General features: G+C 57.2%; 1 protein-coding gene and 1 long non-coding RNA gene across 5 annotated transcripts in view; one reads left to right on the top strand and one right to left on the bottom strand.

Moving 5' to 3' along the window:
- The window catches only part of DAGLA (diacylglycerol lipase alpha), a 67,214-nt gene that overhangs the window by 19,523 nt on the left and 31,613 nt on the right, over positions 1-16,078 (bottom strand). Inside the window, exons 1-6 of one of the 4 annotated variants that reach the window (XM_009185872.4) lie at positions 11,705-11,923; positions 7,684-7,822; positions 7,030-7,241; positions 4,950-5,051; positions 4,326-4,464; positions 1,822-1,909 (exon numbers count right to left, since the gene is read on the bottom strand). In XM_009185872.4, coding sequence (XP_009184136.1) covers positions 1,822-1,909; positions 4,326-4,464; positions 4,950-5,051; positions 7,030-7,241; positions 7,684-7,778 — 636 coding nt within the window. In that variant the 5' untranslated portion in view covers positions 7,779-7,822; positions 11,705-11,923. The other 3 variants (XM_009185871.4, XM_003909724.5, XM_009185874.3) reach the window with 3 other exon arrangements.
- On the top strand, positions 12,226-14,955 carry LOC108581892. The gene is made up of 2 exons (XR_002516960.2): positions 12,226-12,320; positions 12,823-14,955. It is a non-coding gene; the product is annotated as an uncharacterized LOC108581892 (long non-coding RNA).

Raw genomic sequence — 16,078 nt, 5'->3', positions numbered from 1 at the left:
AGTAGCCTCCCAGCCCTCTCCTCTCCTTGGAATTTGCACGGTGCCCACTGTCTACCAAGAGCAGGCACCTACTTGAGTCACTCCTTTCTGCTTTCCCAGATGCTAGGATCAAGGCCGGGTGGCTCTGGCTCATTTCTCCTCTAGCCAGCTCCTGGCTGCCTTCGCCCCACCAGCTGGGACCTTAGAAGTCCCTCTTAAGGCCTCTGTGGAGCCTGCTAGGTCTCAGGTCCCCTCCCCCAGCTACCCACAGGCTGCTGGCTCAGTGATCCCCATAATGTGCCCTAGAAGGGGGGTGTTCTCTCTGGTCCAGTGGCCCCCCTGTGGCTTCTCTCCAGGTCCTTGGCCTGAGGACAGCGCATGTCTGGGCCTCAGGGCAGGAGGCGAGCCCTGCTGGCTGGTGCACTCTTAGTCTTCCCTTCCTGGCCCCACGCTGCAGCCCCAGCCCCAAGCCTCTTCCCTAACCTGTCAGGAGATGCTCAGGTGGGAACAACCACATGGCCAGGTCTCACCGGGTCTCGCCCCTGGATGTTTGGTACTCGTAAGTGAATCAATCAAGGGCTGCAAATTCAAATGCCGAATGGAGCCAAACAGAGCCAGCTACTGCTCAGCTCCAGCTGACCGGAGGCCCTCCAGGACCCACTTCGCCAGATTTAGAAATACAGAAGTTTATGGAGACACCCCTGATTTTTAAATACTGGCATCCAATTAAAGTGTAAGCAACACAACACAGGCTGATTAAAACGTGCTTGGGACCGGACCTGGCCCCTGAGGCCATCAGTGTCTATCGGGACCTTTGCCCTGGGGCTCCGCTGTGATGTGCTATCTTTTCCCCAGACTCTGACAACAGCCCCAGCTCTGCCCGTGCACCCGGAGGGGCGGGCGTGCCCTCCACACAGCAGCCCCAGCCTCCATCCGCCAGGGGCCAGCTCTCTGCCCTCTGCATGGCCTGCCTACAGCCCAGACCCCTCAGACCGCCCCAGAGAGACGCAAGGGGGTGCTCCCCGCCCACCAGGGAACTCGGGGGCTTTCTTACACTTGATTACTCACTCTACGGCTCACCAGGGGACGCTGGTGGGCAGGAGCCACTCGAGGCTTCCCGGTGGCTTCCGTGGAAGGCACTTGGCTGTCTGCCTCAGGGAGGAGTGGTCTCCTGACCTCACTGGCTCTGCTACTAACTAGCTGTGGGACGCTGAGCAAGTCACTCCACCTCTCTGGGCCTCAGCTGCCTGATCTGTAAAATGAGGGGTGGGACTAGATGATCTCTAAGGTCCCTGCTCGCTGCGGGGCGCCCCTGGAGGATCCCGGGGCCTGCTTCCCTTCCCTCCCCTTGGGGGCCACCCCCAGCTGGCCGTGTCTTCCTTCTGCAGTGCCCTGGCATTAAGTCTGACCCTCTGGCCACTCCTCCGAGCTCCCAGGTGCTGAAGGCTATGTGTCCCCATCTAAGACCGTGCTAAATGCCTATCGGCTTTGCCAGGCCTTCTTGATTAATTTGCTGCTAGTGAAATGCTACTTTTCTTTGTCTTTAGGTCACCCTGACTCTGCATTATTTCTTCTCCTAAACTACAGTGTAAGTTCCAAGGGAGTCGATGCAGTCTTCACAGCTTTCTGTTCCCTTGACAAAGCAAGTGGACGCGGTCTTGCACGCTGGAGCGAGTGGCTCAGTGAATAACAGGCCCTGTGTGAGCAGGCTGTACTTGCTGCTGGAAACCCAGCTCCTTCCCACCAGCCCTGCCCCATCCTGCTTTGCCAAAGGAGCAAACAGCCCCTTAATCACCTGACCACAGGATGTGAGCCAGAGGGGAGCGACCTCCCAGTACTTACTGACTGGGAGTCCTTCGTCCGCGTGCAGCAGAGGAACACTTTGAGCCGGCGCGACCAGCTGGTGGCTTGACCCTCCTCTAAGCGGTGCCTGCAAAGCAGGAGAGGCGGTATGTGTGAGGTCAGAGGGCTGGACCAGAAGAGCTGGGACCCAGACATTCTGGAAATAGGGCAGCCTGTTCCCAGGACCTTACCAAAGGGTTCCCACAGGGGGTTCTTGGGGGTAACAGGGCCCAGGCCCTGTCAGAGCTGGTGGCCAGTGGCCTGGCTGCTGGCCAGCAGCGGCACTGCCTGACAGACTCCTGCTAGCCTAAGATGGTGTGTGCTGTTGGCCAAAGGTGGGTGGGTGGAAGAGGGAGGTGGGGAGTGCTGGAGAGACCTGGCTTTTGGAAGACCGAACACAGGCAGGCTCTGGGGCTTCAGAGCTGGGAGCCCAAAGTGGGGGCTACCCTGCAGCTCAGGTGTCCAAAGACTCAAACCCTGGGAGAGGTCAGCAGGGTACTGGGCCTCTCTGTCGTCTTGTTCTAAGGCCTGGAACAGACCTTCCAGAAAGACCTGCTTTTCCCCAGAAAGGATTTCAGACACTTACATATTCTACTTACAGGAAATTTATGGGGCTGAATGAGGCTCTGCATTTCCCAATTCCTTGGATCTGATACCTAGGCAGAGGGCTCCATCTCTCACCCACATGGTTGCCCTTGTCTATTCTCACCCCCCAACCCCACCCCCAGTGGGTCTGGCTGCTCGGATGGAGATTCAGGGTCTCCAGGAGTCTGTACCCAAAGGCAGAGCAATGCGCCAGTTATTCACAGAGGTTCCTCCTAGGCTGGATGTCTGCAGTCGGTGTGTTTTGAGCGTAAAGACAACAGATCCAACGTTAAAAGTGCAGACCTCCAAACCGAGCAAGAAGGGGCTGGCTTGCTTTTGTGCCATGTGCTGGCCCCTTAAAAGCCTGATGCTGGGTGGTCAGGAGAGGAAGGCAAGGGTGGCCCTCAGATGCATTCAAGGCACTTAACATCCATCTGGAGTGACAGGCCAGGCCCTTTTTTAACCTCTTGGCTCCTCCGTCTCTCTAAGGACCGCTTCCTGCTCTCCAACCCTGGCTCCATAAGGCAGATGGCCACGAGGAGGGCAACAGGGTCTTCCAGGGCTAAAGAAGGTGGGTAGGGAAGGGTGCAGGGAATTGCTGCTCTGGGGACCTGCTGGATCTTAGGGACTTGGACAGCTGTATATCCAAAACCAATGTCCCACCTTCCAGGGCTTGATGAAGGGACAGTGTGCTGGCCAAGCAGGATTCCCCAGAGCACTGTGGGATGGGTGGTGGTGGCCAGCTGGGCTGGGAGGGAAAATGGGCTATGGGGCCTTGGCTCCTAGACCTGACATTTTGGGCTGGGACGTGGCCAGAGCAGGCACGGGTGTGGCTCTGGCTGCAGTGCTGAGCTGACGTGGAAGGTCCACGGGGAGCCGAACACAGCAGTGCAGGAGGGTGGGACGGGGAGAATTCCTGCCGGGCGGGGGGCGTCCAGGCAGCCTGCTCCCCAGGTGAGGGCGCTTGAGCCAGCTGCTCTGGGCTGCAGGTGTGGTGCCAGTTCTGCACCTCAGCAGCTCGACCCGGGGCAGGCGACCTGCCCTCTCTGGGACACGGATTCCTCATCTGTGGAATGGATCTCACAACCATGCCGGGGTTCACAAAGAGATTAAATGGATGAATTGTGTGAAGGGCTCAGCATGGGGAGCTCCTTACATAATGCACTGTAGAAGCCCCATTAACAGGAGGTACTGGGACCCACCCTGGAAGCCCCTGTCTTTTTCTTTCAACAAACAGAAATTACTGTGACACTGCCTGGATGCCCTCTCTCATTTTGTCTGCCATGGCACACTTTCCCCATCTTTAAAACATCATGCAAAATTCACGCCCTCTAGGAAGCTTTCCTTGACTTACCTCTCCCAATCTCTGAATCTTAGAGGCAGCCTAGCCTAATTTAACAGTTAGTTAAGCAAGGACTCTAAAGCCAGACAGCCTGGGCTAGTTCCCAGTGTTACCATTTTCGAGCTGTGCAACCTCGGGCCAGTCCCATCATCTCTCTGTATGTCAGTTTCTCCACCCATATGATGGGGAAGATGACAGCTGTCTGGTGGACTTGTAACTTACTACACGCAATGCTTGGTTTCGCTGTTATTATCATTGTTATTATCAGCAGTGACAACGATGACAACAGTTACTATTAACTGAGCACTTACCCCGTGTGAGCACTGTGTTAGTCACTCTGCAGGTATCATCTCGGTTAAATCTCACAACAACATCACGAGACAAGAATTGTTATTCCCACTTTATAGACAAGGAAACTGAGGCAGGGAGCAGTTAAGCCCTTTGACTAATGCCCATGGCTCACATGAGGTTGGCATGCAGTCTGGGAGGCCTGGGATAGCCTCCTGGAGAATGGAGACCTCTGCCCACCAGTCAGCAAAGCCCACCCTGGGACTGCCCACCCAGCCCGCTGACTGACCGCAGGTTGTAGGTCCGCAGGTTACGCTGCCTCCTCTTGGTGGCTCTCAGCTTGACAAAGGTGCGGCCCGTGGGGTCAAAGACGCACAGGACAGTGATGCACACGCTGAGGATGACTACCCAGTTGCAGACAACCATTCCTGCGGGCAGCAGTGGGAGGCAATAGGCAGAGGCGCTGGGGACACTTCTCTGGCTCACCCGCTCTGAAGAAAGGGACATTGGAGGCTCCCTAACCCCAAATGCTGCTGAGGACAAAAGCCAGGCTCCAAAGCCCCTGGTCCCAGTCTCTGGCCACATACGTGGCCACCCTCTTGCCCGCCCACAACCCCGAGGGCCACTCTTGGCTCAGAGCAGGCAGCTTTGTGGGTTTCCAAGGAGGTGTTGAGGAGCCTTGACTTGACCTGAGCAGCTCTGTGCCTGCCGCAGCCCACCCCAGACCAGGGTCCCCCAAGGGTAGTTGGCAGGCCTCAAGGGTGAGGGAAGCAGCCTCGCCCAGTCAACCTGCTGGTGCCCCCAGAGAAGCCACTTCCCTCTGGCAATACCCAAGCTTCTTCCTCTCTAAACTGATCCTGTCCCCTGTGCCCCTGGGGCTGCTGAGGCTCCAGCAGGCCTCACCCAGACATACCGAGGGTGACATTCTTGGCAGTGAGGTCGTTGCAGGAGGTGTAGTACTGAGTGAGCCAGACGATGCCCACGATGGCATAGATGAACTCGATCACCAGGATGGCTGCAAGGAGAGCAGGCCTGGCTGAAGGATGGCTGCCACTTGCCCACCAGGGAAGGGCCTAGAACCCTGGCCTGGCCTTTCCTATTGTGGGGCTTTCAGCCAGCTCAGTAGCAAAGGCAGAGGCAGCGGGCCAGCAGCACTCCCCCACCCCCACCTCCCAGGCCCAAGCCTGTCCTGTCACCATTTGGTCCTGTTGGCCCCTGCCCGATCGCTTGCAATGGGCCCACCACCTCTCCGAGCTTCTGTGCTCTCAGGTCCCCAGGGCCTCCCTGATGGAGTTTTGATCTTGTTGCCCAGGCTGGAGTGCAATGGTGCGATCTTGACTCACTGCAACTCCTGCCTCCTGGGTTCAAGCGATTCTCCTGCTTCAGCCTCCAGGGTAGCTGGGATTACACGCACCCGCCACCAGGCCCAGCTAATTTTTGTATTTTCAGTAGAGACGGAGTTTTGCCATGTTGGCCAGGCTGGTCTTGAACTCCTGAACTCAAGTGATCCACCCGCCTCGGCCTCCCAAAGTGCTGGGATTACAGGCGTGAGCCGCCGCGCCCGGCCCATTTCCTCATTCTCTCAGGATTTCAGAATCGTATGTCCGAACTCTGGAATCAGACATATCTTAGGCAAGTTACCTATTCTCTCTGAGCCTCCGTTTCCTCATCTGTAAAATGGGAGTGACACATCTATGTCATAGGACTGTGCAAAAATTAGATGAGAGCATGTTCACTTCATGGAAACTATTTCCCAGCAAGAGGCCTCTGGAACCTGATGGAGGAGAAGGGAAGGGTCCAGCAGCCAGTCTGCATCCAGCTCAGGCCCCTCAGGGGCCAAGACTGGAGGGGAGGGGTATGGAGTGGTGGCTGAGGAGATCTGCTGGCCTCAGGAGGGCAGCCTGGGAAGCCCCAGCTCCATGGGCAGCAGTGTGGCAGCTCAGAGACCAGACTTTGGAGCCAGACAGCGTGGGTTCAAATCCCAGTTCCAATATTTACATGCTTACTAGTTGTGTGACCTTGAGGGGGGCTAACACTGGGCCCCAGTTTCCTCATCTATAAACGGAGAACAGTAACACCCGCTCCCTGTGAGTTAACACAGGAAAAAGGGCTTAGCTCAGTGCACAGAAGCACAAGAGCAGTGTTCACTAGAAATGACCAGAAGAAGGGGCTGCAACCTAAGCCCAGGAAGAGGACACAGGCTGGTCCCCTGGCGAGCTGGCCCAGACCCCTGAGGGGGCTCCCAGGAAGCAGGGGGCCTGTTTTGAGAAGGATCACAAGGAAGACATGCTTTGAAGAGATGCACATGGTTTGGGATGGGGTCAGAACCTTTTTCTGAAAAGGGTCAGAGAGTAAACATCTTGGACTCTGGGACTCCTCAACTCGGCCGTTGTAAGGCAAAGCAGCTGGAGACAATACCTAACTGAAAGGATATGTTCCAATAAAACCTTATTTTCTCTTTTTTTTTGAGATGGAGTCTTGCTCTGTCACCCAGGCTGGAGTGCAGTGGCACGATCTTGGCTCACTGCAACCTCCGCCTCCGCCTCACTGCAACCTCTGCCTCCCAGGTTCAAGTGATTCTCCTGCCTCAGCCTCCCAAGTTGCTGGGATTACAGGCGTGTGCCACCACACCTGGCTAATTTTTGTATTTTTAGTAGAGACAGGGTTTCCCCATGTTCGCCAGGCTGGTCTCGAACTCCTGACCTTGTGATCCACCTGCCTCGGCCTCCCAAAGTGCTGGGATTACAGGCATGAGCCACCGCACCTGGCCCAAAACTTTATTTAATAACACATACAGCAGGCTGGATTTGGCCCTCAGGCTGCAGTTTGCTGACCCCTAGTCTAGAATGTAAGCCATAGAAGGCCTTAGTTCACTGCTGTACCCCAGTGCTAAAACAAGGCCCGGCTCACAACAAGTGCCCAGTAAATACTGGCTGAATGAATGGAGAGGTGGGAGTTGTCTGGGGCAGCACCCCAGGGTGGGTGGCCCTTACCCAGGCGCACGTAGAGCACGTACTGCATGGAGTCGCGGGGCTCCGTGTAGAGGATGCCCCCGCGCATGCTCAGCCAGATGATGGCCATCTCAGCAATCATGCAGCTCAGCAGGATGCCCAGGTAGCCGCGGCCGTGGTCCACCAGGTTCAGGGAGCAGGCCTCGTGCGGGTTATAGACCAGGCCGAAGAGCACCACGGACAGGATCACAAACCTGTCACAGGAATGCCCATGTGAGCGAGGCCAGGAGGCCCCTGCACCTCAAGATGCCACTAGTAGGCAGGCCCTTCCCCAGCCCGGATTCAGGGGAAGGTGGGGTGGCAGCAGGCGCCTCCTCCATAAGACCATAGTCCACCTGGCATCGAATGCCTAGAAGGGCATGGGCAGCCAATAAAAGACTCAGGGTTAGCCATGGGGAGACAGCGGCAGCAACTCCCCCCAGTGTTGAGGGCAGGTCCAGCAAAGGTAGCAGAGGTCTCGGCTCCATGTGGGTATTGCCCTAAGGGGCTCGATGTTTCAGGCACCTCCTCCAGGCAGCTGGGGGCATGACAGGGTCAGGACTTGGGCCCAAGCAGGGAGGAACAAATGGCCAGAAAGCTTCCTTCCAGGCCTTTCTCCCCAAACCCAGGCCTGTGGCCCTGGGCCTGGGGACTCACCAGGTGGTATGCAGGAGGAAGAGGAAGATGGCTGGTAGGACGAGGTCATCGCTGCCCACAGACCAACGCCGCCGGAACACCACGATCCCGGGCATGGCTGGCGGCTCTGCAGAGGCTCAGCGGACCTGGTGCTCACCTCCTGAAAGAAAGCAGAGGACCTTGTAGCTGCCTGAGGAGGTGAAAGCACCCAGGGCCACTGCATTCCTGGGCCATGGGACCAGTCCCTGGTGTGGCCAGAAGCACAGGCATTTTTGGAGCTGGCCACTGGAAGTGCTGACCCATCTCCGGGCAGGAGCCAACACAAAGGACCTTAGCAGCAGGACACAGACTTCAGCCTTCCCTCTGGGGTCTCTCCTGTCCCCCGAGACTGGCACTAGCCCCTAGGGATTGGTTTCTACCTGGGGTTACCCCAACAGTCACTGTTTAGCTCTATTAAAGACCCCCTTTTTCCTCCTTCATGGGATCAGTGGGACCCTCAGCCCAGCCCTCAAACCCTATAATCTTTAGACCTGGCCCAGTGCACACTGCCCTTGGAGTCAAGGGAGGGGCTTCCCAGACCAAGAACAAGCCCATCCAATAGCACAAAGCCTGGCAGTGAAGGAGGAAAGCTGACAGCCTTGGGAAGGTGGGGGCAAGGGACCCTGTATAGCTGGCAGCTGGGACTGACAAACATGGAGGGTGAGGAGTGCCTGGCATAGAGCAGGTGCTCAGTAAGCATTTCTTGAATGAGGGCTTCGGTTTCCTGCTTTGCTAGAAGCCAAGAGCATGCTCTATGAGTTGGTTGTGAACCCATCAGACAGAAGTCCCCACCACAGCTATGCCTCCAGGAAGGGAAGGGCACGGCTGAGGTGCAGGGTCAGGAGTAGGGCTTGGGACACCTTCCACCCCACACTGCTAGAAGGATGGGGTGAGCCTTTTGGGGTAACAACCCTCCCGGCAACCATACCTCCCAAGCCCACCCTGAGCCATGCAGCTTTTACAGCTGGATTTCCAACTCTCTGAAGTAGCTGAATTCAAATCAGCCTCGAGCAAGCTCAGGAAAGAGTGCCCAGGAACTCAGGGCCCCCACTCCTCAGCACCCCGAACAGAAAGGAGGCAGCACGGGTGGGAGGCGACCCAAGAGGGAGTTAGGTCCCCAGAGATACCCCTAAAGGAATTTAGGGTAGCCCTACACTAAACTGTGGAGAGGGAGCCTTGCTGCAGGGGGCTGGGGACCAAGTTGGTGGGCAGCTGCCCCCTGAGGCCAGTAGAGGCTTACATGGCACCTGGTCCGGGGCAGGCGGCAGATCCTCCTCTCCCCAGTGGCGGCTCCGGGAAAAATGTGTGTCCGAGGAGCCCGGCATCATTCGGGGAGAAAGCAGCCAAGTCTCCCTTGGCCAGTGGGCATAGCCCTCAGGGTGGGCGAGAGGGCGTGGGGCCGGGTGGCCAGCCCGCATGTCCGCCCGGCCCGCCTCCCTATCCCCGGTGCAGTCACTTGGCGAGCTGTGGCCTGGCGCGGGCTGGCGGGCTAGCCTGCCGGGGTCGTGCCTACTCCTCCCCCCACCCTCAGGAAGTGACATCATCCCACTCTCTCTCCAAGGAGGAGTCGGAGCTCAGCTTCTGGGAAGCGGGGAGAAGGGTGGAGAGTGAGGGAGCGTGGTGGTGGGGTGGCTGGGCTTGGAAGGGGGGTGGTCTGTGGACTGCAGGGGGCCGGGGCTTCAGCAGTGCCTGTGTCATGTGGCTGACAGCACCAGCTTCAGATTAGGGTTGGACATGATAGGACAGGAGGGGGCCAGAGCACCACGGGTGGCAGTTGGGCTGGGGCAGAACAGAGCTGCCAACAGCTGGTCTTGCCGCCTCCTCCCCACCTCCAGGTGGCTCAGAGGGTGAGGCGCAGTGCCGGGTCGGGCTCAGGGGGCTGTCGGGGCTCCCAGGAGCCCCTCACATGAATGGAATGGAATGGAATGAATGTAGAGATGGGGGAGCAGCACGCCCCTGCAGGTGCTGTGGCTCTGCATCCTGCTCTGATCTGGCCAGACCGGTGGAGAAGGGGGCAGTGCTGTCCCAGAGGGGCTAGCTGGAGGGCTAGGGTCTGGCTCTACGCAGCCTGCCCCCAGGCCTGCCCCTGCCAGCAGCCCAGAATATCTCCTTCTCAGGTCCACCCCATGGATGGCCCCTCTCAGTCACCCTGGGAGGCCCCTCCTCTCACTCCCACCCTTGGCTCCATGGAGCCCAGGACAGCTAACACTCCTCGAGATCACACACCATCCACCCAACATGCTCACACTCACTCTGCACTCCCCTCCTCTGCCCGAACCATGCCCGCTCGCCCCAGCTCTCAGGCTGGAAGGAGTGAGCCGAACCTGGCACTGGGCCCTGCAGAGGTAGCTGCAGGACGTCAAGACGCTGGAGGGATATGACCAGTGGTAACCACTGCCCCCACCTCAGCGTGACCAGCCTTAGGCTAACTGCCATGGTCAATGCCAGTGCCTACCTAGAGCATGAGGCAGGGCTCATGGGGCCAACCCTGCTGGGTACCCAGTGACAGGCCTGCACCCGTGGCTGGCCCACCACCATAGAATCCGAGGCACAGGGGCTGGGACGCAAGAGCCAGGCTCGCTGGTTTTGAACCCGGGCTCTACCACATACCCACTGCATGACTTATTAGTTGTGCCTCAGTTTCCTCAACTGTAAAATGTCAATTTGTAAAATGTCGATTATCCCTACCTCCAAAAGTCCTGGTAAGAATCGCATGAGAGAAGGTCTGCAGAGGCCCTAACTGTCTGAGCTGGGGCGGGCAAGGCGGAGGGAGTGCAGGGAACCCTTTGCTGGACCAGCCACCCCTCCCCACTGGGCTGGTGGAATGTCCAGCTGGTCACCAACAAGTCAAGGTCTGGGGTGGGGGTGGCAGGGCCTGTGCTGCATGGGGCTTGGGGGTGGGCCGCACCACTCTCCAAGTCAATTCATACATCTCTTGGGGCTGCTATTTTTAAGGGCCTGAATGGTGCCCTTTCTCTAGAGACCCCGGCCCATCACAATAAGGGCCTGTTCCCCTGCTGGGGATGTGATTTCATCTGGAGGAAATGTCTCAGGAGTGGGGAGGGCAGAGGCTACTTCCTGGTCTGGGGCTGCCACAAAGCACCTCTTCTGGCTCTCCTCCCCTGGGGCACGGGGTCCTCCCCTCTAACAGCCACAGTGGGGCGGGGGCGGGTGCTGCCTGCCCTTTCTATCCCACACCAGCGGGGCTTCCAGGGTAGGCACGGCACACCTTCCAGCAGGGGCCACAGGGGCATTGCTGGGGGCTCCTCCTGCCTCTGGTTGGACCCCCAGCACGGGCAAGTGTGAATGGGGTGCCGGGAACCCGCTCACATGGATGGAATGACTTAAGCAGCCCAAGGAAGCCTCGTTCTTCCCCCACCCACACAGCCCCATTTTCCTGCTGGTGATTCAGGCCCCTGGACTAAGTACTAACCATTCTGGGAGTTCCTCTTTCTGAAAATGCAAACTCTTTTTAAAAATGCACATGCTGCCCCCTACTTTAAAAACCTTCCTGGCTCCCCATGGCCTGCAGGACAAAGTCCAAGTCCTTGGGGCGACAGCTAAAGGCTTCCGTTACCCTTCCACTGACAGGCAGTGCAACCTCAGGCACATGCCTCGCCCTCTCTGAATCCATGCATTCCCTTCTCCCCTGGGCAGAAAGGGATCCCAGTGCAGACAGATGCCAGCACAGAGCCCACCCTTAGCTGACAAGTCCTTCTGGCTGGGAAGGCTCTCCAGCACCTTCTTACACTGCCACATCCTCCTTTCTCAACACCCCCCAAACGTGCTGCTCCCCAGAAACACATCACTGGAATAGTCCATGCTTTGCTTACTCCAGTTCTGATGGGTGAAATCCAACTCATCTCTCTAGGTCAGTTAAAAGTCACCTCCTCTTTGAAGCCCTCCCTGACAGGCCCCATGCATTCCTCCTGGAGGAATGGCTACTCCCTTATGGGAACCCCAGACCCCTTCCCCCAGTGCGGCCCTGGTTACACTGTGTTACCGTTAACCTGCTGACTCCTTGCTGCCCAGCTCAACAAACAGTCTCTGGGGCCAGGGTCTCACAGCATCCATCGCCACACCTCTGGGTGCCAGCTGCAATGCCTGGCTCAAGCGCCTCAGCCCCACCCCATGGCCTCCTCAGCACAGCTCCCCTCCCAGTCACAAGGGCTGAGACAGTGGCTCCTTCCCCCTCTGAGCTCACACCCTTCCCTTCTGGGGAAATGTCCCTCCCTTCCTGACTGCCAGGCTGGGCTCCCACCCCAGTGCCTTCCCTGACAGCTCAGGGAGAACCCTCTCCCCCTCCTCTAGCTAAATGAACTGTTCCGGGACCTCAGTTTCTTCTCTTGTAAAATGGGGCTAACAACACCCCTCTCAAGGCTGTGGTCAGAACGGGCTGGGATGACGTCACTACAGGACCCTGCACAGGCCCTGCACACCCCAAGGATCTGCTGATGGCTGCCGTTGCATTAGCAGACACCTGAAGGGCTTTGTGGGGACCTCCTGTGATGTGACCTGTGACTGCGTGCTGGGGTCTGGAAGGTGCTGCTGGTGCCCAGCTGGTCAGAAAGGGCTGGAGTCAGCAAACAGAAGCCCTGCCGGAAGAGCCTGCCCCCACCGTGAGTGCTCCGGTGCTGCTGGTAAAAGCACCCCAGGCTGGGTCTCGGCCCCTCGTCCTAAGGCACCCTGTGGGCTTGGCTCTGGGAGCAGATTTTAGGGAGCAGAGTCCCTTGGCAGCCGGGCTCCCAGCAGATGGGGCTCCAAGAGCTCCCAGGGGGGTGAGGGGTGGGAAGAAGGTGCTGGCTCAGCCCTCTGGAGTGTCCACAGGGAACTGGACAATGAGCTTGGGAACCCCAGCTCTTGGTCCAGCCATAGGGATCCATCTGACATTAGCTGAGCACCTTCTGTGTCCCAAGTCCTAGACTAACTGCCTTCAGTCCTCACAGCAGTAACACAGGGTCGCAGTGTCGCTCTCATTCCACAGAGTGTGCAACGGGTGGTTAAGACCCTGCACTCTAAAACAGGCTGCGTCTGAGTCTTGGCTCTGCCACTTACTGGCTGTGTGACCTTGGACAAGGTACTTAACCTCTCTGTGCTTCAGTCTCCTCACTTCTAAACCAGGGATAAGAAGAGTACCTACCTCCGAATTATCAGGAGGGTTAAATCAGTCAACACTTCAAACAGCACCTGTCATCTGGTAACTGCTCAGCAAATGCTGCCACTGCCATTACTATTACTACTGAAGAATGAGATTGACATGCAGAGACTGCCTGACACCATCCTAGGATCAAGAGGACAGGCAGGCAGGAGGTGCAGGTCATTCCTGCTGCCATCCAAAGCCCACACTTAACAAAGGTCAGAGTTAAAAGGAGTCTCAGAACAGTCCCACTGTCCCCTTTTAAAATGGGAGAGGAACCTGAGGTTCAGAAAGAACACAGAGGCCCCAGCTCTTCCCATGATATCCATCCCTGCAGCGTCACTGCCAGGTGCTGGACACACAGCCTGAGCCCCCACGCCAGCCTGCTCCCTTCTACCTCACTACATCCCCCACTCAAACTCCTCATTGACAACAGCATTAGCAGCCTGTCATCCCAGGGAGCCTGGGCTGAGATCCTCTCTTTCACGCTCTTGGAGATGCCTAACCTCCCAGAAGCCAGCAAAATCTGCAGGAGCTCCCTCACTGGAGATAAATCTGCAGGGAGGCATCAGCCATGTGCCTACTTCAGTCACCTGTGACTGGCTCTCCTGCCTCCAGCGGTGGAGTCCCTGTTGCTCTGCAGCAGCTGTGGTGACAGAGAGGAGACTCTCAGACAGATCCAGAGAGCCACCTTCCCCGGGCCTCCATTTTACTCCTGCCTCCTGGGGCTGGTGATGGGGACCAGATCCAGCCACATCCTAGGGCTGCCTAGTGCTGGACCAAGAGCAGTGTCCCCAGGACAGAAAGTCCCAACCCCTCTAGGCCCCAGTAAATCAAAATAGAGGGCCGGGAGGATGAGTCCCTTGCACACGTGTGAGACATAACGGCCCCCACAGTTGCTATATGTAAAGCTAGCACTGGACGCCACACTTCCTGGTTGCCAAAGTAAATGCGGAAACTGGCAAGTCTGTAAGGGCTCTTTTTCGCTCTGCAGGGTTTTTTGACCCTTGGTGTCCTGAACGGAGAGCCCAGGACTCCCATTTCCATGATGAATGGGATTTCTACGTGAAAGGGCTTTGAAATTGGAAGGTGGTCCAAAATAGTTGAGAGGAACTGATGCCTGCTGCCTGCTATCCTCTTGTGGTCATCTGATTCTGAATGTGCCTTGTTGGGCAGGAGCTTATCTGGTCTGGGGGACTTAGCACAGTGAGGCTGGGTCCCCCGGTGGCCCCCGCAGGACACTGGTGACCCGTCCCCCAGCAGAGGCGTTGTGTTCAGAGGCTCCACCCCAGCTAGGGCAGGCTCACCAGCAGGTCGCTGTCTGGCCGCGCTGGGCTGGCAGACAGGTCCTGCTCTCTTTAGCACAGGCTTTGGCGGTGGTGAGATTCCAGCTGTTCACTCTGCGGCTGCAGGACTATGGGAGCGAGTTAACCTCTCTGCACTGGCGAAACTGTAGGCTCCAGGATCCTGGGTGGTGACAGGGACAGAATGATCTCAGCCACCTATAAGTCGGGTGCTTCGGTTCTCCTAACATTTACAAATTGCCTACAAGGTCTTGGCGCACGTCTATGCCCTTTACAAACATGAACTCACCTAGTCCTCATAACAGCTCTGTGAGGTAGGTACTACCCTTCCTCTTATTTGACAGATGAGCTGAAGTGACTTGCCCACAGCCACACAGCCTAGGCCCAGAACCCAGGTCTTAACCTCTGCATGCTGCTTCTGAGAAGCAGGATTCACCTTAGCGCCTGTTTCTGAACTCAAAAGCTGGCTCTAAACCTCTTCTTACAGACTGAGGAGTTCTCTGGGTCTTCATCTGGCTTCAGACTCACAATCATGTGGGACAGCAAGGGACCTGTTCTGCAGATGAGGAAAACTGAGCCCAGAGGAACTCCACGGAGCAGGCTTCGGAGTCAGGAGAGAGCACGGCGCTAGAAACACTATGTGTCATCCAACTCCAGCCTCATCAGGCTGCAGGGTATTACCCCAGCTTTACAGATGAAGAAACCAAGGCTCAGAGAGGCAAAATGGTTTGCCTGAAGATCCCTCCACGAGGACATCGCAGAGCTGGGATTTCAAGCAGCCTCCTTGAATTACTTGCAAGAAAAAAAAAAAAACCCTCTCCACCTGTCAGTCTGACTCCTTACTTTCACAAACACAGACACAGAAGGACCCACAGGTCCCACCCTGGGCTCCCGGGGCTGCAGTAGCTTCCCCTTCTTCCCAGTGGCCGAGTGGCTGGCCTTTGAAAGCACAGGAGGGGGAAGGTGACAACGGAGACGATGGAGAGAAAGCACATGTGGGCTGGGGGCCGCATGCGCCACCAGCCTGTACCCGGGTGTGTGCAACCCAAGTTAGGGGCCTGAAAGCTGTCGCTTTTCACACGTCAGCTGTGCAGGAGCAGAAGGCAGAGCGGAGCCTGCCCAGGGCTGGGGCCAGATTTCAGCGTGAGATAGGTCCTCACACGCCCAGGCCTAGGGATGAAAACAGTGTGCCTGGTGCAGCCGGGGGCAGGAGTGGGAGGCCACTGACATTTGTCCCCTCCTACCCGCCGCCCAGGGTCTTAGGCTAACAAACGCCTTTCCCACTCTCCTCCAGGATGGCCTGGAAGGACCAGGGGAGGCACCTCCTCCACCCCTCGCCATGTGCCAGCCACATAACCATCCTCACTCAACTCCAGGGGTGGGTCTAGCTGTTTGCATGTCGTGGATGGGGAAACTGAGGCTCCAAGAGTTTAAAGACCTAGTGAGTGAGTGGCTGAGTCAGGCTCTGAAGCCAGGTCGACCTGCTGTGTTCTCTCTGTGCCCTCGTCATGCCTCTTGGCCAGAGACCCCTCCCTATAAAACAGCAGTCAGGGAGCTGGGCACAGAGTTCAGGGAGGAGGATGGAAAGAGAAGTCCCAACGACTTGGGGGCAATGTCATCCTGGGCTGGACCCAGAAATAGTTCTAACAATTATTCAATCGTGTTTACTTAAAAACAACTCTTATATAGCATTTACTACACGCCGGCTACTTTAACAAGCAGTTCACAAGGATTACCTCTTTCAATGTAATCTGTTAACAACCTCTTATGCCCTGTATTATGGATGAAGAAATGGAGGCCCAGAAAGGCTAAGTAACTTGCCCAAGGCCACTCAGCTCTTCAGCGGCAGAGCCAGGCCTGAGGTTGCAGAGCCTGTGCTCCAGGCCTCTCCCCAGAAGGCTTCACCAGGGCTCCATTTATTACCAAGGCTCCAGCT

The sequence above is a fragment of the Papio anubis genome, chromosome 12 (genome assembly GCF_008728515.1).
Source record: "Papio anubis isolate 15944 chromosome 12, Panubis1.0, whole genome shotgun sequence".
NCBI lineage: Eukaryota > Metazoa > Chordata > Mammalia > Primates > Cercopithecidae > Papio > Papio anubis.
This window is presented reverse-complemented; position numbering and strand designations above follow the sequence as displayed.